This window comes from Protomyctophum bolini (assembly GCF_963924005.1).
Source record: "Protomyctophum bolini genome assembly, chromosome: 4".
In the NCBI taxonomy this organism is placed as follows: Eukaryota; Metazoa; Chordata; class Actinopteri; order Myctophiformes; family Myctophidae; genus Protomyctophum; species Protomyctophum bolini.
This window is the reverse complement of record NC_137865.1, coordinates 43,105,619-43,128,257: the sequence shown is the minus strand read 5'-3', so window position 1 is coordinate 43,128,257 and position 22,639 is coordinate 43,105,619. Positions and strand designations below refer to the sequence as shown.

Below are 22,639 nucleotides of genomic sequence, written 5' to 3'. Positions count from 1 at the left end.
CGGTAGCCACGCCCCTCAGAACATGCGCGACTTTATGGTCATTTTTTTAATAAATGGGACCATCATTTTCCAAAAAGAATATTATGACATTAGAAATGAGACTTTAAACTAGTGACTGGAAATAAAAAGTATTCATGACCATGTTTATTAAGGTAATACAGTCTAGGTGAAGTTGGGCCAAAATACATGGACTTCTATGGGGCTATGGGTTTTTTTGAGCCCAATGACAGCGCCACAACAGGCCATTATATGAACTTTCATTTCCTTAGTGGCTTCACAAAATATCCGTCTGACTGCCCCCCTGGCTATAACCCACCGTTTTTTTCATTTTTCATTTTTTTCAAATCCTCAAAAATGATGAAAAACGGCGTGCCATAGTATGCCGTACGATATGGGCTATAGCCCACGGTCCAAAATGATGAGAAACGAGGCTAACTTTTTTTTCCAAAATTTCAAAAAACATGGGCTATAACCCACCGTTTTTTTCATTTTTCATTTTTTTCAAATCCTCAAAAATGATGAAAAACGGCGTGCCATAGTATGCCGTACGATATGGGCTATAGCCCACGGTCCAAAATGATGAGAAACGAGGCTAACTTTTTTTTTCAAAATTTCAAAAAACATGGGCTATAACCCACCGTTATTTTCATTTTTCATTTTTTTCAAATCCTCAAAAATGATGAAAAACGGCGTGCCATAGTATGCCGTACGATATGGGCTATAGCCCACGGTCCAAAATGATGAGAAACGAGGCTAACTTTTTTTTTCAAATTTTCAAAAAACATGGGCTATAACCCACCGTTATTTTCATTTTTCATTTTTTTCAAATCCTCAAAAATGATGAAAAACGGCGTGCCATAGTATGCCGTACGATATGGGCTATAGCCCACGGTCCAAAATGATGAGAAACGAGGCTAACTTTTTTTTTCAAAATTTCAAAAAACATGGGCTATAACCCACCGTTTTTTTCATTTTTCATTTTTTTCAAATCCTCAAAAATGATGAAAAACGGCGTGCCATAGTATGCCGTACGATATGGGCTATAGCCCACGGTCCAAAATGATGAGAAACGAGGCTAACTTTTTTTTTCAAATTTTCAAAAAACATGGGCTATAACCCACCGTTTTTTTCATTTTTCATTTTTTTCAAATCCTCAAAAATGATGAAAAACGGCGTGCCATAGTATGCCGTACGATATGGGCTATAGCCCACGGTCCAAAATGATGAGAAACGAGGCTAACTTTTTTTTTCAAAATTTCAAAAAACATGGGCTATAACCCACCGTTTTTTACATTTTTCATTTTTTTCAAATCCTCAAAAATGATGAAAAACGGCGTGCCATAGTATGCCGTACGATATGGGCTATAGCCCACGGTCCAAAATGATGAGAAACGAGGCTAACTTTTTTTTTCAAAATTTCAAAAAACATGGGCTATAACCCACCGTTTTTTTCATTTTTCATTTTTTCAAATCCTCAAAAATGATGAAAAACGGCGTGCCATAGTATGCCGTACGATATGGGCTATAGCCCACGGTCCAAAATGATGAGAAACGAGGCTAACTTTTTTTTTCAAAATTTCAAAAAACATGGGCTATAACCCACCGTTTTTTTCATTTTTCATTTTTTTCAAATCCTCAAAAATGATGAAAAACGGCGTGCCATAGTATGCCGTACGATATGGGCTATAGCCCACGGTCCAAAATGATGAGAAACGAGGCTAACTTTTTTTTTCAAAATTTCAAAAAACATGGGCTATAACCCACCGTTTTTTTCATTTTTCATTTTTTTCAAATCCTCAAAAATGATGAAAAACGGCGTGCCATAGTATGCCGTACGATATGGGCTAGAGCCCACGGTCCAAAATGATGAGAAACGAGGCTAACTTTTTTTTCCAAAATTTCAAAAAACATGGGCTATAACCCACCGTTATTTTCATTTTTCATTTTTTTCAAATCCTCAAAAATGATGAAAAACAGCGTGCCATAGTATGCCGTACGATATGGGCTATAGCCCACGGTCCAAAATGATGAGAAACGAGGCTAACTTTTTTTTTCAAAATTTCAAAAAACATGGGCTATAACCCACCGTTTTTTTCATTTTTCATTTTTTTCAAATCCTCAAAAATGATGAAAAACGGCGTGCCATAGTATGCCGTACGATATGGGCTATAGCCCACGGTCCAAAATGATGAGAAACGAGGCTAACTTTTTTTTTCAAATTTTCAAAAAACATGGGCTATAACCCACCGTTTTTTTCATTTTTCATTTTTTTCAAATCCTCAAAAATGATGAAAAACGGCGTGCCATAGTATGCCGTACGATATGGGCTATAGCCCACGGTCCAAAATGATGAGAAACGAGGCTAACTTTTTTTTTCAAAATTTCAAAAAACATGGGCTATAACCCACCGTTTTTTTCATTTTTCATTTTTTTCAAATCCTCAAAAATGAAGAAAAACGGCGTGCCATAGTATGCCGTACGATATGGGCTATAGCCCACGGTCCAAAATGATGAGAAACGAGGCTAACTTTTTTTTTCAAAATTTCAAAAAACATGGGCTATAACCCACCGTTTTTTTCATTTTTCATTTTTTCAAATCCTCAAAAATGATGAAAAACTGCGTGCCATAGTATGCCGTACGATATGGGCTATAGCCCACGGTCCAAAATGATGAGAAACGAGGCTAACTTTTTTTTTCAAATTTTCAAAAAACATGGGCTATAACCCACCGTTATTTTCATTTTTCATTTTTTTCAAATCCTCAAAAATGATGAAAAACGGCGTGCCATAGGTATGCCGTACGATATGGGCTATAGCCCACGGTCCAAAATGATGAGAAACGAGGCTAACTTTTTTTTTCAAAATTTCAAAAAACATGGGCTATAACCCACCGTTTTTTTCATTTTTCATTTTTTTCAAATCCTCAAAAATGATGAAAAACGGCGTGCCATAGTATGCCGTACGATATGGGCTATAGCCGACGGTCCAAAATGATGAGAAACGAGGCTAACTTTTTTTTTCAAAATTTCAAAAAACATGGGCTATAACCCACCGTTTTTTTCATTTTTCATTTTTTTCAAATCCTCAAAAATGATGAAAAACGGCGTGCCATAGTATGCCGTACGATATGGGCTATAGCCCACGGTCCAAAATGATGAGAAACGAGGCTAACTTTTTTTTTCAAAATTTCAAAAAACATGGGCTATAACCCACCGTTTCTTTCATTTTTCATTTTTTTCAAATCCTCAAAAATGATGAAAAACGGCGTGCCATAGTATGCCGTACGATATGGGCTATAGCCCACGGTCCAAAATGCTGAGAAACGAGGCTAACTTTTTTTTTCAAAATTTCAAAAAACATGGGCTATAACCCACCGTTTCTTTCATTTTTCATTTTTTTCAAATCCTCAAAAATGATGAAAAACGGCGTGCCATAGTATGCCGTACGATATGGGCTATAGCCCACGGTCCAAAATGATGAGAAACGAGGCTAACTTTTTTTTTCAAAATTTCAAAAAACATGGGCTATAACCCACCGTTTTTTTCATTTTTCATTTTTTTCAAATCCTCAAAAATGATGAAAAACGGCGTGCCATAGTATGCCGTACGATATGGGCTATAGCCCACGGTCCAAAATGATGAGAAACGAGGCTAACTTTTTTTTTCAAAATTTCAAAAAACATGGGCTATAACCCACCGTTTTTTTCATTTTTCATTTTTTTCAAATCCTCAAAAATGATGAAAAACGGCGTGCCATAGTATGCCGTACGATATGGGCTATAGCCCACGGTCCAAAATGATGAGAAACGAGGCTAACTTTTTTTTTCAAAATTTCAAAAAACATGGGCTATAACCCACCGTTTTTTTCATTTTTGATTTTTTTCAAATCCTCAAAAATGATGAAAAACGGCGTGCCATAGTATGCCGTACGATATGGGCTATAGCCCACGGTCCAAAATGCTGAGAAACGAGGCTAACTTTTTTTTTCAAAATTTCAAAAAACATGGGCTATAACCCACCGTTTTTATCATTTTTCATTTTTTTCAAATCCTCAAAAATGATGAAACACGGCGTGCCATAGTATGCCGTACGATATGGGCTATAGCCCACGGTCCAAAATGATGAGAAACGAGGCTAACTTTTTTTTTCAAAATTTCAAAAAACATGGGCTATAACCCACCGTTTTTATCATTTTTCATTTTTTTCAAATCCTCAAAAATGATGAAAAACGGCGTGCCATAGTATGCCGTACGATATGGGCTATAGCCCACGGTCCAAAATGATGAGAAACGAGGCTAACTTTTTTTTTCAAAATTTCAAAAAACATGGGCTATAACCCACCGTTTTTTTCATTTTTTTCAAATCCTCAAAAATGATGAAAAACGGCGTGCCATAGTATGCCGTACGATATGGGCTATAGCCCACGGTCCAAAATGATGAGAAACGAGGCTAACTTTTTTTTTCAAAATTTCAAAAAACATGGGCTATAACCCACCGTTTTTTTCATTTTTCATTTTTTTCAAATCCTCAAAAATGATGAAAAACGGCGTGCCATAGTATGCCGTACGATATGGGCTATAGCCCACGGTCCAAAATGATGAGAAACGAGGCTAACTTTTTTTTTCAAAATTTCAAAAAACATGGGCTATAACCCACCGTTTTTATCATTTTTCATTTTTTTCAAATCCTCAAAAATGATGAAAAACGGCGTGCCATAGTATGCCGTACGATATGGGCTATAGCCCACGGTCCAAAATGATGAGAAACGAGGCTAACTTTTTTTTTCAAAATTTCAAAAAACATGGGCTATAACCCACCGTTTTTTTCATTTTTTTCAAATCCTCAAAAATGATGAAAAACGGCGTGCCATAGTATGCCGTACGATATGGGCTATAGCCCACGGTCCAAAATGATGAGAAACGAGGCTAACTTTTTTTTTCAAAATTTCAAAAAACATGGGCTATAACCCACCGTTTTTTTCATTTTTCATTTTTTTCAAATCCTCAAAAATGATGAAAAACGGCGTGCCATAGTATGCCGTACGATATGGGCTATAGCCCACGGTCCAAAATGATGAGAAACGAGGCTAACTTTTTTTTTCAAAATTTCATAAACATGGGCTATAACCCACCGTTTTTTTCATTTTTCATTTTTTTCAAATCCTCAAAAATGATGAAAAACGGCGTGCCATAGTATGCCGTACGATATGGGCTATAGCCCACGGTCCAAAATGATGAGAAACAAGGCTAACTCTTTTTTTCAAAATTTCAAAAAACATGGGCTATAACCCACCGTTTTTTTTCATTTTTCATTTTTTTCAAATCCTCAAAAATGATGAAAAACGGCGTGCATAGTATGCCGTACGATATGGGCTATAGCCCACGGTCCAAAATGATGAGAAACGAGGCTAACTTTTTTTTTCAAAATTTCAAAAAACATGGGCTATAACCCACCGTTTTTTTCATTTTTCATTTTTTTCAAATCCTCAAAAATGATGAAAAACGGCGTGCCATAGTATGCCGTACGATATGGGCTATAGCCCACGGTCCAAAATGATGAGAAACGAGGCTAACTTTTTTTTTCAAAATTTCAAAAAACATGGGCTATAACCCACCGTTTTTTTCATTTTTCATTTTTTTCAAATCCTCAAAAATGATGAAAAACGGCGTGCCATAGTATGCCGTACGATATGGGCTATAGCCCACGGTCCAAAAAGATGAGAAACGAGGCTAACTTTTTTTTTCAAAATTTCAAAAAACATGGGCTATAACCCACCGTTTTTTTCATTTTTCATTTTTTTCAAATCCTCAAAAATGATGAAAAACAGCGTGCCATAGTATGCCGTACGATATGGGCTATAGCCCACGGTCCAAAATGATGAGAAACGAGGCAAACTTTTTTTTTCAAAATTTCAAAAAACATGGGCTATAACCCACCGTTTTTTTCATTTTTCATTTTTTTCAAATCCTCAAAAATGATGAAAAACGGCGTGCCATAGTATGCCGTACGATATGGGCTATAGCCCACGGTCCAAAATGATGAGAAACGAGGCTAACTTTTTTTTTCAAAATTTCAAAAAACATGGGCTATAACCCACCGTTTTTTTCATTTTTCATTTTTTTCAAATCCTCAAAAATGATGAAAAACGGCGTGCCATAGTATGCCGTACGATATGGGCTATAGCCCACGGTCCAAAATGCTGAGAAACGAGGCTAACTTTTTTTTTCAAAATTTCAAAAAACATGGGCTATAACCCACCGTTTTTATCATTTTTCATTTATTTCAAATCCTCAAAAATGATGAAAAACGGCGTGCCATAGTATGCCGTACGATATGGGCTATAGCCCACGGTCCAAAATGATGAGAAACGAGGCTAACTTTTTTTTTCAAAATTTCAAAAAACATGGGCTATAACCCACCTTTTTTTTCATTTTTCATTTTTTTCAAATCCTCAAAAATGATGAAAAACGGCGTGCCATAGTATGCCGTACGATATGGGCTATAGCCCACGGTCCAAAATGATGAGAAACGAGGCTAACTTTTTTTTTCAAAATTTCAAAAAACATGGGCTATAACCCACCGTTTTTTTCATTTTTCATCTTTTTCAAATCCTCAAAAATGATGAAAAACGGCGTGCCATAGTATGCCGTACGATATGGGCTATAGCCCACGGTCCAAAATGATGAGAAACGAGGCTAACTTTTTTTTTCAAAATTTCAAAAAACATGGGCTATAACCCACCGTTTTTTTCATTTTTCATTTTTTTCAAATCCTCAAAAATGATGAAAAACGGCGTGCCATAGTATGCCGTACGATATGGGCTACAGCCCACGGTCCAAAATGATGAGAAACGAGGCTAACTTTTTTTTTCAAAATTTCAAAAAACATGGGCTATAACCCACCGTTTTTTTTTCATTTTTCATTTTTTTCAAATCCTCAAAAATGATGAAAAACGGCGTGCATAGTATGCCGTACGATATGGGCTATAGCCCACGGTCCAAAAAGATGAGAAACGAGGCTAACTTTTTTTTCCAAAATTTCAAAAAACATGGGCTATAACCCACCGTTTTTTTTCATTTTTCATTTTTTTCAAATCCTCAAAAATGATGAAAAACGGCGTGCATAGTATGCCGTACGATATGGGCTATAGCCCACGGTCCAAAATGATGAGAAACGAGGCTAACTTTTTTTTTCAAAATTTCAAAAAACATGGGCTATAACCCACCGTTTTTTTCATTTTTCATTTTTTTCAAATCCTCAAAAAGGATGAAAAACGGCGTGCCATAGTATGCCGTACGATATGGGCTATAGCCCACGGTCCAAAATGATGAGAAACGAGGCTAACTTTTTTTTTTTTTTTTTTTTAAACATGGGCTATAACCCACCGTTTTTTTCATTTTTCTTTTTTTTCAAATCCTCAAAAATGATGAAAAACGGCGTGCCATAGTATGCCGTACGATATGGGCTATAGCCCACGGTCCAAAATGATGAGAAACGAGGCTAACTTTTTTTTTCAAAATTTCAAAAAACATGGGCTATAACCCACCGTTTTTTTCATTTTTCATTTTTTTCAAATCCTCAAAAATGATGAAAAACGGCGTGCCATAGTATGCCGTACGATATGGGCTATAGCCCACGGTCCAAAATGATGAGAAACGAGGCTAACTTTTTTTTTCAAAATTTCAAAAAACATGGGCTATAACCCACCGTTTTTTTTCATTTTTCATTTTTTTCAAATCCTCAAAAATGATGAAAAACGGCGTGCATAGTATGCCGTACGATATGGGCTATAGCCCACGGTCCAAAATGATGAGAAACGAGGCTAACTTTTTTTTTCAAAATTTCAAAAAACATGGGCTATAACCCACCGTTTTTTTCATTTTTAATTTTTTTCAAATCCTCAAAAATGATGAAAAACGGCGTGCCATAGTATGCCGTACGATATGGGCTATAGCCCACGGTCCAAAATGCTGAGAAACGAGGCTAACTTTTTTTTTCAAAATTTCAAAAAACATGGGCTATAACCCACCGTTTTTATCATTTTTCATTTTTTTCAAATCCTCAAAAATGATGAAAAACGGCGTGCCATAGTATGCCGTACGATATGGGCTATAGCCCACGGTCCAAAATGATGAGAAACGAGGCTAACTTTTTTTTTCAAAATTTCAAAAAACATGGGCTATAACCCACCGTTTTTTTCATTTTTCATTTTTTTCAAATCCTCAAAAATGATGAAAAACGGCGTGCCATAGTATGCCGTACGATATGGGCTATAGCCCACGGTCCAAAATGATGAGAAACGAGGCTAACTTTTTTTTTCAAAATTTCAAAAAACATGGGCTATAACCCACCGTTTTTTTCATTTTTCATTTTTTTCAAATCCTCAAAAATGATGAAAAACGGCGTGCCATAGTATGCCGTACGATATGGGCTATAGCCCACGGTCCAAAATGATGAGAAACGAGGCTAACTTTTTTTTTCAAAATTTCATAAACATGGGCTATAACCCACCGTTTTTTTCATTTTTCATTTTTTTCAAATCCTCAAAAATGATGAAAAACGGCGTGCCATAGTATGCCGTACGATATGGGCTATAGCCCACGGTCCAAAATGATGAGAAACAAGGCTAACTCTTTTTTTCAAAATTTCAAAAAACATGGGCTATAACCCACCGTTTTTTTTCATTTTTCATTTTTTTCAAATCCTCAAAAATGATGAAAAACGGCGTGCATAGTATGCCGTACGATATGGGCTATAGCCCACGGTCCAAAATGCTGAGAAACGAGGCTAACTTTTTTTTTCAAAATTTCAAAAAACATGGGCTATAACCCACCGTTTTTATCATTTTTCATTTTTTTCAAATCCTCAAAAATGATGAAAAACGGCGTGCCATAGTATGCCGTACGATATGGGCTATAGCCCACGGTCCAAAATGATGAGAAACGAGGCTAACTTTTTTTTTCAAAATTTCAAAAAACATGGGCTATAACCCACCGTTTTTTTCATTTTTCATTTTTTTCAAATCCTCAAAAATGATGAAAAACGGCGTGCCATAGTATGCCGTACGATATGGGCTATAGCCCACGGTCCAAAATGATGAGAAACGAGGCTAACTTTTTTTTTCAAAATTTCAAAAAACATGGGCTATAACCCACCGTTTTTTTCATTTTTCATTTTTTTCAAATCCTCAAAAATGATGAAAAACGGCGTGCCATAGTATGCCGTACGATATGGGCTATAGCCCACGGTCCAAAATGATGAGAAACGAGGCTAACTTTTTTTTTCAAAATTTCATAAACATGGGCTATAACCCACCGTTTTTTTCATTTTTCATTTTTTTCAAATCCTCAAAAATGATGAAAAACGGCGTGCCATAGTATGCCGTACGATATGGGCTATAGCCCACGGTCCAAAATGATGAGAAACAAGGCTAACTCTTTTTTTCAAAATTTCAAAAAACATGGGCTATAACCCACCGTTTTTTTTCATTTTTCATTTTTTTCAAATCCTCAAAAATGATGAAAAACGGCGTGCATAGTATGCCGTACGATATGGGCTATAGCCCACGGTCCAAAATGATGAGAAACGAGGCTAACTTTTTTTTTCAAAATTTCAAAAAACATGGGCTATAACCCACCGTTTTTTTCATTTTTCATTTTTTTCAAATCCTCAAAAATGATGAAAAACGGCGTGCCATAGTATGCCGTACGATATGGGCTATAGCCCACGGTCCAAAATGATGAGAAACGAGGCTAACTTTTTTTTTCAAAATTTCAAAAAACATGGGCTATAACCCACCGTTTTTTTCATTTTTCATTTTTTTCAAATCCTCAAAAATGATGAAAAACGGCGTGCCATAGTATGCCGTACGATATGGGCTATAGCCCACGGTCCAAAAAGATGAGAAACGAGGCTAACTTTTTTTTTCAAAATTTCAAAAAACATGGGCTATAACCCACCGTTTTTTTCATTTTTCATTTTTTTCAAATCCTCAAAAATGATGAAAAACAGCGTGCCATAGTATGCCGTACGATATGGGCTATAGCCCACGGTCCAAAATGATGAGAAACGAGGCAAACTTTTTTTTTTCAAAATTTCAAAAAACATGGGCTATAACCCACCGTTTTTTTCATTTTTCATTTTTTTCAAATCCTCAAAAATGATGAAAAACGGCGTGCCATAGTATGCCGTACGATATGGGCTATAGCCCACGGTCCAAAATGATGAGAAACGAGGCTAACTTTTTTTTTCAAAATTTCAAAAAACATGGGCTATAACCCACCGTTTTTTTCATTTTTCATTTTTTTCAAATCCTCAAAAATGATGAAAAACGGCGTGCCATAGTATGCCGTACGATATGGGCTATAGCCCACGGTCCAAAATGCTGAGAAACGAGGCTAACTTTTTTTTTCAAAATTTCAAAAAACATGGGCTATAACCCACCGTTTTTATCATTTTTCATTTTTTTCAAATCCTCAAAAATGATGAAAAACGGCGTGCCATAGTATGCCGTACGATATGGGCTATAGCCCACGGTCCAAAATGATGAGAAACGAGGCTAACTTTTTTTTTCAAAATTTCAAAAAACATGGGCTATAACCCACCTTTTTTTTCATTTTTCATTTTTTTCAAATCCTCAAAAATGATGAAAAACGGCGTGCCATAGTATGCCGTACGATATGGGCTATAGCCCACGGTCCAAAATGATGAGAAACGAGGCTAACTTTTTTTTTCAAAATTTCAAAAAACATGGGCTATAACCCACCGTTTTTTTCATTTTTCATCTTTTTCAAATCCTCAAAAATGATGAAAAACGGCGTGCCATAGTATGCCGTACGATATGGGCTATAGCCCACGGTCCAAAATGATGAGAAACGAGGCTAACTTTTTTTTTCAAAATTTCAAAAAACATGGGCTATAACCCACCGTTTTTTTTATTTTTCATTTTTTTCAAATCCTCAAAAATGATGAAAAACGGCGTGCCATAGTATGCCGTACGATATGGGCTATAGCCCACGGTCCAAAATGATGAGAAACGAGGCTAACTTTTTTTTTCAAAATTTCAAAAAACATGGGCTATAACCCACCGTTTTTTTTTCATTTTTCATTTTTTTCAAATCCTCAAAAATGATGAAAAACGGCGTGCATAGTATGCCGTACGATATGGGCTATAGCCCACGGTCCAAAAAGATGAGAAACGAGGCTAACTTTTTTTTCCAAAATTTCAAAAAACATGGGCTATAACCCACCGTTTTTTTTCATTTTTCATTTTTTTCAAATCCTCAAAAATGATGAAAAACGGCGTGCATAGTATGCCGTACGATATGGGCTATAGCCCACGGTCCAAAATGATGAGAAACGAGGCTAACTTTTTTTTTCAAAATTTCAAAAAACATGGGCTATAACCCACCGTTTTTTTCATTTTTCATTTTTTTCAAATCCTCAAAAAGGATGAAAAACGGCGTGCCATAGTATGCCGTACGATATGGGCTATAGCCCACGGTCCAAAATGATGAGAAACGAGGCTAACTTTTTTTTTCAAAATTTTATAAACATGGGCTATAACCCACCGTTTTTTTCATTTTTCATTTCTTTCAAATCCTCAAAAATGATGAAAAACGGCGTGCCATAGTATGCCGTACGATATGGGCTATAGCCCACGGTCCAAAATGATGAGAAACAAGGCTAACTCTTTTTTTCAAAATTTCAAAAAACATGGGCTATAACCCACCGTTTTTTTTCATTTTTCATTTTTTTCAAATCCTCAAAAATGATGAAAAACGGCGTGCATAGTATGCCGTACGATATGGGCTATAGCCCACGGTCCAAAATGATGAGAAACGAGGCTAACTTTTTTTTTCAAAATTTCAAAAAACATGGGCTATAACCCACCGTTTTTTTCATTTTTCATTTTTTTCAAATCCTCAAAAATGATGAAAAACAGCGTGCCATAGTATGCCGTACGATATGGGCTATAGCCCACGGTCCAAAATGATGAGAAACGAGGCAAACTTTTTTTTTTCAAAATTTCAAAAAACATGGGCTATAACCCACCGTTTTTTTCATTTTTCCTTTTTTTCAAATCCTCAAAAATGATGAAAAACGGCGTGCCATAGTATGCCGTACGATATGGGCTATAGCCCACGGTCCAAAATGATGAGAAACGAGGCTAACTTTTTTTTTCAAAATTTCAAAAAACATGGGCTATAACCCACCGTTTTTTTCATTTTTCATTTTTTTCAAATCCTCAAAAATGATGAAAAACGGCGTGCCATAGTATGCCGTACGATATGGGCTATAGCCCACGGTCCAAAATGCTGAGAAACGAGGCTAACTTTTTTTTTCAAAATTTCAAAAAACATGGGCTATAACCCACCGTTTTTATCATTTTTCATTTTTTTCAAATCCTCAAAAATGATGAAAAACGGCGTGCCATAGTATGCCGTACGATATGGGCTATAGCCCACGGTCCAAAATGATGAGAAACGAGGCTAACTTTTTTTTTCAAAATTTCAAAAAACATGGGCTATAACCCACCTTTTTTTTCATTTTTCATTTTTTTCAAATCCTCAAAAATGATGAAAAACGGCGTGCCATAGTATGCCGTACGATATGGGCTATAGCCCACGGTCCAAAATGATGAGAAACGAGGCTAACTTTTTTTTTCAAAATTTCAAAAAACATGGGCTATAACCCACCGTTTTTTTCATTTTTCATCTTTTTCAAATCCTCAAAAATGATGAAAAACGGCGTGCCATAGTATGCCGTACGATATGGGCTATAGCCCACGGTCCAAAATGATGAGAAACGAGGCTAACTTTTTTTTTCAAAATTTCAAAAAACATGGGCTATAACCCACCGTTTTTTTCATTTTTCATTTTTTTCAAATCCTCAAAAATGATGAAAAACGGCGTGCCATAGTATGCCGTACGATATGGGCTATAGCCCACGGTCCAAAATGATGAGAAACGAGGCTAACTTTTTTTTTCAAAATTTCAAAAAACATGGGCTATAACCCACCGTTTTTTTTTCATTTTTCATTTTTTTCAAATCCTCAAAAATGATGAAAAACGGCGTGCATAGTATGCCGTACGATATGGGCTATAGCCCACGGTCCAAAAAGATGAGAAACGAGGCTAACTTTTTTTTCCAAAATTTCAAAAAACATGGGCTATAACCCACCGTTTTTTTTCATTTTTCATTTTTTTCAAATCCTCAAAAATGATGAAAAACGGCGTGCATAGTATGCCGTACGATATGGGCTATAGCCCACGGTCCAAAATGATGAGAAACGAGGCTAACTTTTTTTTTCAAAATTTCAAAAAACATGGGCTATAACCCACCGTTTTTTTCATTTTTCATTTTTTTCAAATCCTCAAAAAGGATGAAAAACGGCGTGCCATAGTATGCCGTACGATATGGGCTATAGCCCACGGTCCAAAATGATGAGAAACGAGGCTAACTTTTTTTTTTTTTTTTTTTTAAACATGGGCTATAACCCACCGTTTTTTTCATTTTTCTTTTTTTTCAAATCCTCAAAAATGATGAAAAACGGCGTGCCATAGTATGCCGTACGATATGGGCTATAGCCCACGGTCCAAAATGATGAGAAACGAGGCTAACTTTTTTTTTCAAAATTTCAAAAAACATGGGCTATAACCCACCGTTTTTTTCATTTTTCATTTTTTTCAAATCCTCAAAAATGATGAAAAACGGCGTGCCATAGTATGCCGTACGATATGGGCTATAGCCGACGGTCCAAAATGATGAGAAACGAGGCTAACTTTTTTTTTCAAAATTTCAAAAAACATGGGCTATAACCCACCGTTTTTTTCATTTTTCATTTTTTTCAAATCCTCAAAAATGATGAAAAACGGCGTGCCATAGTATGCCGTACGATATGGGCTATAGCCCACGGTCCAAAATGATGAGAAACGAGGCTAACTTTTTTTTTCAAAATTTCAAAAAACATGGGCTATAACCCACCGTTTCTTTCATTTTTCATTTTTTTCAAATCCTCAAAAATGATGAAAAACGGCGTGCCATAGTATGCCGTACGATATGGGCTATAGCCCACGGTCCAAAATGCTGAGAAACGAGGCTAACTTTTTTTTTCAAAATTTCAAAAAACATGGGCTATAACCCACCGTTTCTTTCATTTTTCATTTTTTTCAAATCCTCAAAAATGATGAAAAACGGCGTGCCATAGTATGCCGTACGATATGGGCTATAGCCCACGGTCCAAAATGATGAGAAACGAGGCTAACTTTTTTTTTCAAAATTTCAAAAAACATGGGCTATAACCCACCGTTTTTTTCATTTTTCATTTTTTTCAAATCCTCAAAAATGATGAAAAACGGCGTGCCATAGTATGCCGTACGATATGGGCTATAGCCCACGGTCCAAAATGATGAGAAACGAGGCTAACTTTTTTTTTCAAAATTTCAAAAAACATGGGCTATAACCCACCGTTTTTTTCATTTTTCATTTTTTTCAAATCCTCAAAAATGATGAAAAACGGCGTGCCATAGTATGCCGTACGATATGGGCTATAGCCCACGGTCCAAAATGATGAGAAACGAGGCTAACTTTTTTTTTCAAAATTTCAAAAAACATGGGCTATAACCCACCGTTTTTTTCATTTTTGATTTTTTTCAAATCCTCAAAAATGATGAAAAACGGCGTGCCATAGTATGCCGTACGATATGGGCTATAGCCCACGGTCCAAAATGCTGAGAAACGAGGCTAACTTTTTTTTTCAAAATTTCAAAAAACATGGGCTATAACCCACCGTTTTTATCATTTTTCATTTTTTTCAAATCCTCAAAAATGATGAAACACGGCGTGCCATAGTATGCCGTACGATATGGGCTATAGCCCACGGTCCAAAATGATGAGAAACGAGGCTAACTTCTTTTTTCAAAATTTCAAAAAACATGGGATATAACCCACCGTTTTTTTCATTTTTCATTTTTTTCAAATCCTCAAAAATGATGAAAAACGGCGTGCCATAGTATGCCGTACGATATGGGCTATAGCCCACGGTCCAAAATGATGAGAAACGAGGCTAACTTTTTTTTTCAAAATTTCATAAACATGGGCTATAACCCACCGTTTTTTTCATTTTTCATTTTTTTCAAATCCTCAAAAATGATGAAAAACGGCGTGCCATAGTATGCCGTACGATATGGGCTATAGCCCACGGTCCAAAATGATGAGAAACGAGGCTAACTCTTTTTTTCAAAATTTCAAAAAACATGGGCTATAACCCACCGTTTTTTTCATTTTTTTCAAATCCTCAAAAATGATGAAAAACGGCGTGCCATAGTATGCCGTACGATATGGGCTATAGCCCACGGTCCAAAATGATGAGAAACGAGGCTAACTTTTTTTTTCAAAATTTCATAAACATGGGCTATAACCCACCGTTTTTTTCATTTTTCATTTTTTTCAAATCCTCAAAAATGATGAAAAACGGCGTGCCATAGTATGCCGTACGATATGGGCTATAGCCCACGGTCCAAAATGATGAGAAACGAGGCTAACTTTTTTTTTCAAAATTTCAAAAAACATGGGCTATAACCCACCGTTTTTTTCATTTTTCATTTTTTTCAAATCCTCAAAAATGATGAAAAACGGCGTGCCATAGTATGCCGTACGATATGGGCTATAGCCCACGGTCCAAAATGATGAGAAACGAGGCTAACTTTTTTTTTCAAAATTTCAAAAAACATGGGCTATAACCCACCGTTTTTTTCATTTTTTTCAAATCCTCAAAAATGATGAAAAACGGCGTGCCATAGTATGCCGTACGATATGGGCTATAGCCCACGGTCCAAAATGATGAGAAACGAGGCTAACTTTTTTTTTCAAAATTTCATAAACATGGGCTATAACCCACCGTTTTTTTCATTTTTCATTTTTTTCAAATCCTCAAAAATGATGAAAAACGGCGTGCCATAGTATGCCGTACGATATGGGCTATAGCCCACGGTCCAAAATGATGAGAAACGAGGCTAACTCTTTTTTTCAAAATTTCAAAAAACATGGGCTATAACCCACCGTTTTTTTTCATTTTTCATTTTTTTCAAATCCTCAAAAATGATGAAAAACGGCGTGCATAGTATGCCATATGGGCTATAGCCCACGGTCCAAAATGATGAGAAACGAGGCTAACTTTTTTTTTCAAAATTTCAAAAAACATGGGCTATAACCCACCGTTTTTTTCATTTTTCATTTTTTTCAAATCCTCAAAAATGATGAAAAACGGCGTGCCATAGTATGCCGTACGATATGGGCTATAGCCCACGGTCCAAAATGATGAGAAACGAGGCTAACTTTTTTTTTCAAAATTTCAAAAAACATGGGCTATAACCCACCGTTTTTTTCATTTTTCATTTTTTTCAAATCCTCAAAAATGATGAAAAACGGCGTGCCATAGTATGCCGTACGATATGGGCTATAGCCCACGGTCCAAAATGATGAGAAACGAGGCTAACCTTTTTTTTCAAAATTTCAAAAAACATGGGCTATAACCCACCGTTTTTTTCATTTTTCATTTTTTTCAAATCCTCAAAAATGATGAAAAACGGCGCGCTATAGTATGCCGTACGATATGGGCTATAGCCCATGGTCCAAAATGATGAGAAACGAGGATCTACTTGCTACCTGCCACAATGTATAGTCTGCTGTTCCCTTTGAGTAACAACATTGATACAAAAATAAAATACAAAAGGAGATTTGTCTATTGTTTCTTTTGCTGTTGTTTAAGACGTTCGAATGTTTATGAACCACAATGGAAACAAGTCTCTGGCTCTTCTGTCATTATCTATTCAGCATTCTACCCTAACAGTATCGAAGACATTGAGCAAATATAACTCAAAGTATAATTTAAGACCATAATATACAAGGACAGTACCTGGATTAGTTCCTCTCTGGTGTCAAACTGTGACACTAGCACATTCTTCCCATTAGATATTCTGGTCAGAGACACATACAGTCTCCCAGAGGCTCGCACATGGCCGTCATCCGGAAGGTTCTCCTCCAAGAAGTCCTGAGCACTCTTCAGGAGGTTAAAGGTCGGGTGGAAAGCCCCCAGGGTGTGTCTTCTGACCTCAATAGCTGTAGACATGACATCAGCGATGCATTTCTCTGCACGGAGGACAGCAATGTGAGTGGATTGATTGATCGATCGATTGATTACTTTATTAGTCCGATTAGACAGTACAGAGGTACAGTAATAACATGCAGGTTAAAAGGATAACACAAAAAGGTCCTGGGGACTTGTTTCCATTGTGTTCCGATATGTTCAATTATATTAATCAACATAGCATATTAACACATTAATGTCATCAAATAACTATACGCACAAAGGAGAAAAGGGAAAAACGGTGGCAGTCAAGTTTTATGTTTATTAAATGGAATCTTATAAACATTAATAATTGTGGTCCCTTAAAGGACCACTTTTCAACCTATCTTCATATAATAGGTCCTCACTAATAATCATGATAAAATGGCACAATTGTTTTCTACTCGGCCTGTGTCTCATAGGAGGGCTGTGGGCAGTTCAGAAACCCGTCCACCAGTGACATCATCGATGGGGAATCCAAGCTAATAGAAACTGCAGGCTTTCTAGTCCTGAAAAGTTGCAATGCGAAAATGGAAGCCATCGTTCTCACGATGATAAAAAATCTAAACATTTTTGTAAATAAATATAGTTTAAAAAAAATCTGCCTAACGACGATGTCACTGGTAGACGGGTTTCTGAACTGCCCACATCCCTCCTATGAGAAGCAGACTGAGTAGAAAAAAGGGTACGAACTGGTCAAATTGGTGGCAAACTCGGAAAATGGGAGTTAGATCGCAAACTATTTGTAATTGTTCCACAATAATAATAATTATAAGTCCGGCATGACGTCCTCAACACAGAACAAGTAAAAGTGGAAATATATTACCAGGGTGAGTTAAATTGATGGCTTGATAGTTATTTCCACTCATAGTGATCTGTTTGCTCTGTAGATCAAAAGTGGCACCCAACAGAGTCCAGGAACACTGGGCCAGCTCTGCTGCCCATTTCTCACGAGGAGAGAGAGTGGCTATTGGAGCTGGTGGTAGTGTGTGGTGTTTGTGATACCCCACCGTAAATTGTTATGATGTTTTTCTCATTCATGTTGTTGCTCTGGTTTGTACTCTGTGACCTATGGAATTTGCTCCTACTGCTGTGTAGAGGTACCGTAGGTGTGTCAATGAACTTGAAAGTAATTGTTGTGCTACCACAGGTTAAACCAATCACTGTCAAAGTCATATTATGTAATGTTCATTTTAGTAGTCTGTTTTAGTACTGTGGTACCCTTCATTGCCATTAAAGCATTGGATTGCATGATTGCATATGCATCACTAACATAATTTACTACTGATTGTTGGGTCTCAAAGGTATCAAGGTGGTTGATATAAAGGATATCTCTGTTATATGTTATAGTTTAGCTATTGAAAAATAGCAGACCTGCAAGCTCGTAGCGTGCCACTCGGTGGTGCGCTACGAGCTTGCAGAAAACTTGAACTTTAAACATTCAGTAGATTTTTTTCCAAGATCGCCAAGGACAGATAAGGTGGCAGAGATTCACCACCATTTGCTTGGAAGAGAGTCAAGTAGGCTATACTACGCATAGCCTACAGTAACAGGGTCGCATAACATGGAATACCAAGCCTAAAATATCCCCCAAAATATACATAGGCGTTGTGGTTCGAGTGTCGATCTGCCTTGAGACCTAGAGGTCAGGTCTAGGTGTTCAATCCCCAGCCAATGAGCCAAGTCATACCAAAGATATATATTTTTCTGATATTTGTTTACTGGAGCAATCTACTGCCAAGATGAATGGCGCCAGAGCGGACACTGTGGACAACTGGTCCAAAGCTCTTGAATGCAGTTCAATTAATTATTTAATTGATTTGACGTTTGAACTTGTGACCGACAGTTTGCTTTTGGCTCCCTTGTCTGTGTTTGTCTTTACTGGTCTGTAGTATCTGTATGTTTTTGTTTTGTTTTTCTGTTGTTTATTGTTTTCCTTTTTTCTTTTTGAACAAAAGGATAATCCTATTGTATTTAGCTGACTCATGAGTTTTTCCGAGTTACAGTATATATGAATATCGATTTTGTTTATATCTTTAACGGTTCTTTTTTTCTCCATTTCTTTTTTATTGTCTTTGTTTCATTGTTTTAGCTGTCCCTGTGTAAGTCCACCTATGTGCATTGGTGATTTACATTATGTCTTGTTAGAAAATATAAAATAAGTAAAGAATTGATTAAAAAAAACAAAAAACAATGCATGCCAATCTCTTATGCTTATGGGTTTGGATTGTGTAAAGGCCAGTCCACACCAATGCAACGCTGTGCAACATTGCAACTACTTGCAACCACCAAATGGCAGTTGCAAGGAGTTGCGTTGGCACTTGGCACACTGGTTTTAAAACAGTTTTGTTGCAAGGATTGCGACTAGTTGCATTGGTGCAGTCTGGACTTAAAGACCGCAACTAAGTCGCAGCTCCTTGCAACAAATGCGTTTTAAGGCCAGTGATTCCACACCAATGCAACTCCTTGCAACATGCAACTACTTGCAACCATTATCCCCAATGGCAGTTGCAAGGAGTTGCATTGGTGTGCTATGGACTGGCCTTGGGTCCCTATATGACATACTAGCATCACAGCCAGGCGGTGTATTGTACTTGGACATTAAGCTGCCTCACACTAAAGCAGGATTTGGCTTTCTGACCTTATGGCACAGGAACCATTAAGCCAAATTCCACTACCAAAAATCTCTGCCACTCGCTCACTCACTCCAGCATGGTGGTGTTAAGGTGAAATTGGTGACCTGCTGAAATGTGTGACAATCGACCAGCGGTCCGAAAAACGTTTGCACCGAAAATGATATATTTTTTAATATGATTATGGCAAATTTCACTGCACTAAGAGACATGCAGCTGCTGTATACTTTTGCCGTTTGTGCTAAATTACACAATAAAACCACCATTACCCTTTTCATGTCACGTACCCCTTAGACTTATAGAGAGTGTTTGCGCACCACAAGGGGTGCATGAGCACCTACTTGATTACTATACATAACATGGGGTCACTGGGGTGACCTCTACAGTGGGGGTGACCACATAGCTGAGTGCTTAGGGCATGTATCACATGGCTGACAGCGAGGCCTATCCAAACTGACAGAGAGGACCTTTGCTGCATGTCACTTGCATAATATTTTCTCCATGTTTCCCATCTCTCTATTGGACATATTGAATAAAGGGCCAGAAAAGCCCTGTTAAAATATAAGCCATAACAAATAAACAAACAAACAAACTTGGGAAAAACTGCTTTTAAGTTTTGCGCTCCCTATACTATATATAGGCTCATACAATTTACAGGGTATGCTTGTATAACTCCCTTTTTCCTCTGGGACATTTTCAATCTCACATATCAACGTTGGTTAATTTGAATTTCACCTGTTTTAATTGATGTACTGATGTTGATGATTAGGACCTAATGATTAGGTGATGATATTTCTTTTAAAAAGGTAGGGTAAGCGATTCTTTTTTTTGGTTAGAACAAAACGTTTTTTGTTTAAAAGCTTAAAGTATATTTTGATGATGGTACCGGTAATCATTGCTATAGTGTTTGTTCATTAACAGGAGTCTTCCTGTCTCTCCAGCTCTTTGATAAACAAAATCAATCAATAAATCAATTACATTTTTATCAGCTTACATGTTTGTGTTCCAGTTCCAATTTTGTCTGCTCATTTCTTTGTCATCACTTCCAATTTCACTTGTTTAATCTGTATCCTATTCCTGACTGAGTTCTCTATCCTGATTGGATACAATTGGTATCCTGAACTGAAAATGCACATTCTATTAATAAAGAGCTGGAGGCACTGTTACTGAACAAACACTCTAGCAATGAGTACTATCAGAATAGAGCTGTTTTTAAATGGTATACAATGATACACAACATAGTGCCCATGAGCTGCATTCAATGCATGACTATTATTATTTATATTAAAAAAAAACTATTATAAGTACGAGGCTTCTTTTGACATACTGAACAAAGATCAACATCATCATTGAAAACATTGTTGATCCATTTACCTACATAATAATGAATTGCATTTTTATTGCGCTTTTCCAAGTGCTTAAAGCGCTTTACAATGGTTCATTCATTCATTCATTCATACATTGGGAGGTGTACATACCTAAGGGGATTCCAGTGACGAGGCTTGCTGCCACTAGGCACCCCGATGACGCTCCACTGATCTTAGATGCTCCTTGGACCAAATGTGGGATACGTTCAAGAATACAACTCAATGCTCCCATGGAATAAACACTTCTGAATCCACAACCGGCAAAGGAGATATTCCATTCTTCCCCTGCGCAAAACATTGTCCCTGGCATTCCAGTTGGTCAGTGGTCACATTAAATTCACAGTCAAACCATCAAAAGGGCATGTCTAAGACTGTAGACCATACATATCAGCCTTTAATCTTAAATGTTTTAATTGTCTTTGATTTTTTTGAAGCTTGCCATGCCCATATCCCACAACAACACTGTCCTTATCTCTATTACAGAGATAAACAATAAAGTGACCATAGTGTAGGGAGGCTATAGAGTTTGCCAGAATGTTGCACAACATACAGTAATAGGCTCAAACGTCATATGGAAGGGGAGTGGTTGGCTCATTCACTGAAAGATAACAAGCACATGGTCAACCATGTGCTTCTTTCCTAACTAACTGTAGCAAAACAAATCCAGAACAAGAGACACAGTCGTTTTAACAGTGTTGTTGTATCATGATGAGTAATTCATGACATTTGTTTTCAAGTAACATTTATTTATATGATGTACATTTGACCTGTAGTGCTGCACAAAACAGTTCCTGTTCGCAGACGCCCTACCAACAGTCATTAAGACATGAGAATCCCTTGGCTCCTTCAAAACTGCTCTCAAAGGGCACCTACGGATGGCTGCAATTCGAAACTGGCCTCTGTAAAAGCTGAATTTCTATCTGGATTGTACTATGTTTTTGTATGGACGTGGTGTTGGGTGCCTGCACATATGCACACATGGCATCAACGCATGGTGTTGTGTGCAGGCGCCCTACACTCTGTCTTTGTACTATGGATTGTACTATGTTTTTGTATGGACGTGGTGTTGGGTGCCTGCACATATGCACACATGGCATCAACGCATGGTGTTGTGTGCAGGCGCCCTACACTCTGTCTTTCGTTTTCTTTTATCCCCCTGTTCCCCTCACTGTATATATTTTTTTTTTCGCTTCCTATATGATGAATTCCTGTTCTGTTCTTTAACTACATAGAAGTGTCTATTTGTTTGTCTCTAAATGTTTTGATGAATTGAACAATGTGGACCCTGTTGTAAACAAGTGTAAGGCTTAATTGGGTCGTCCACTCACAGTTAACAGTCTTTGTATTGAGTTTGTGCTTGAAATGTACTGTAATTCTGCAAACTGTTAATAAAGATTTCAATCAATCAATCAAAGGAGAGCCTCCCTAATTGTAACATTTTGCGCTCTTTTCTTCAACGATATTTTTACCCATTTTTACCCACATATGTATGACATGATGACATTGTGATGG

General features: G+C 37.0%; 1 protein-coding gene across 1 annotated transcript in view; it reads right to left on the bottom strand.

The window, feature by feature from the left end:
* Positions 1–21,425, bottom strand: part of LOC308314612 (patatin-like phospholipase domain-containing protein 2) — a gene marked incomplete at both ends in the record, with an annotated part of 50,590 nt that extends 29,165 nt beyond the window's left edge. The window contains 2 exons of the mRNA XM_080762244.1: positions 16,918–17,150; positions 21,239–21,425. Coding sequence (XP_080618370.1) covers positions 16,918–17,150; positions 21,239–21,425 — 420 coding nt within the window. The remainder of the gene's footprint in view (positions 1–16,917; positions 17,151–21,238) is intronic.
* Positions 21,426–22,639: the final 1,214 nt, after the last annotated feature.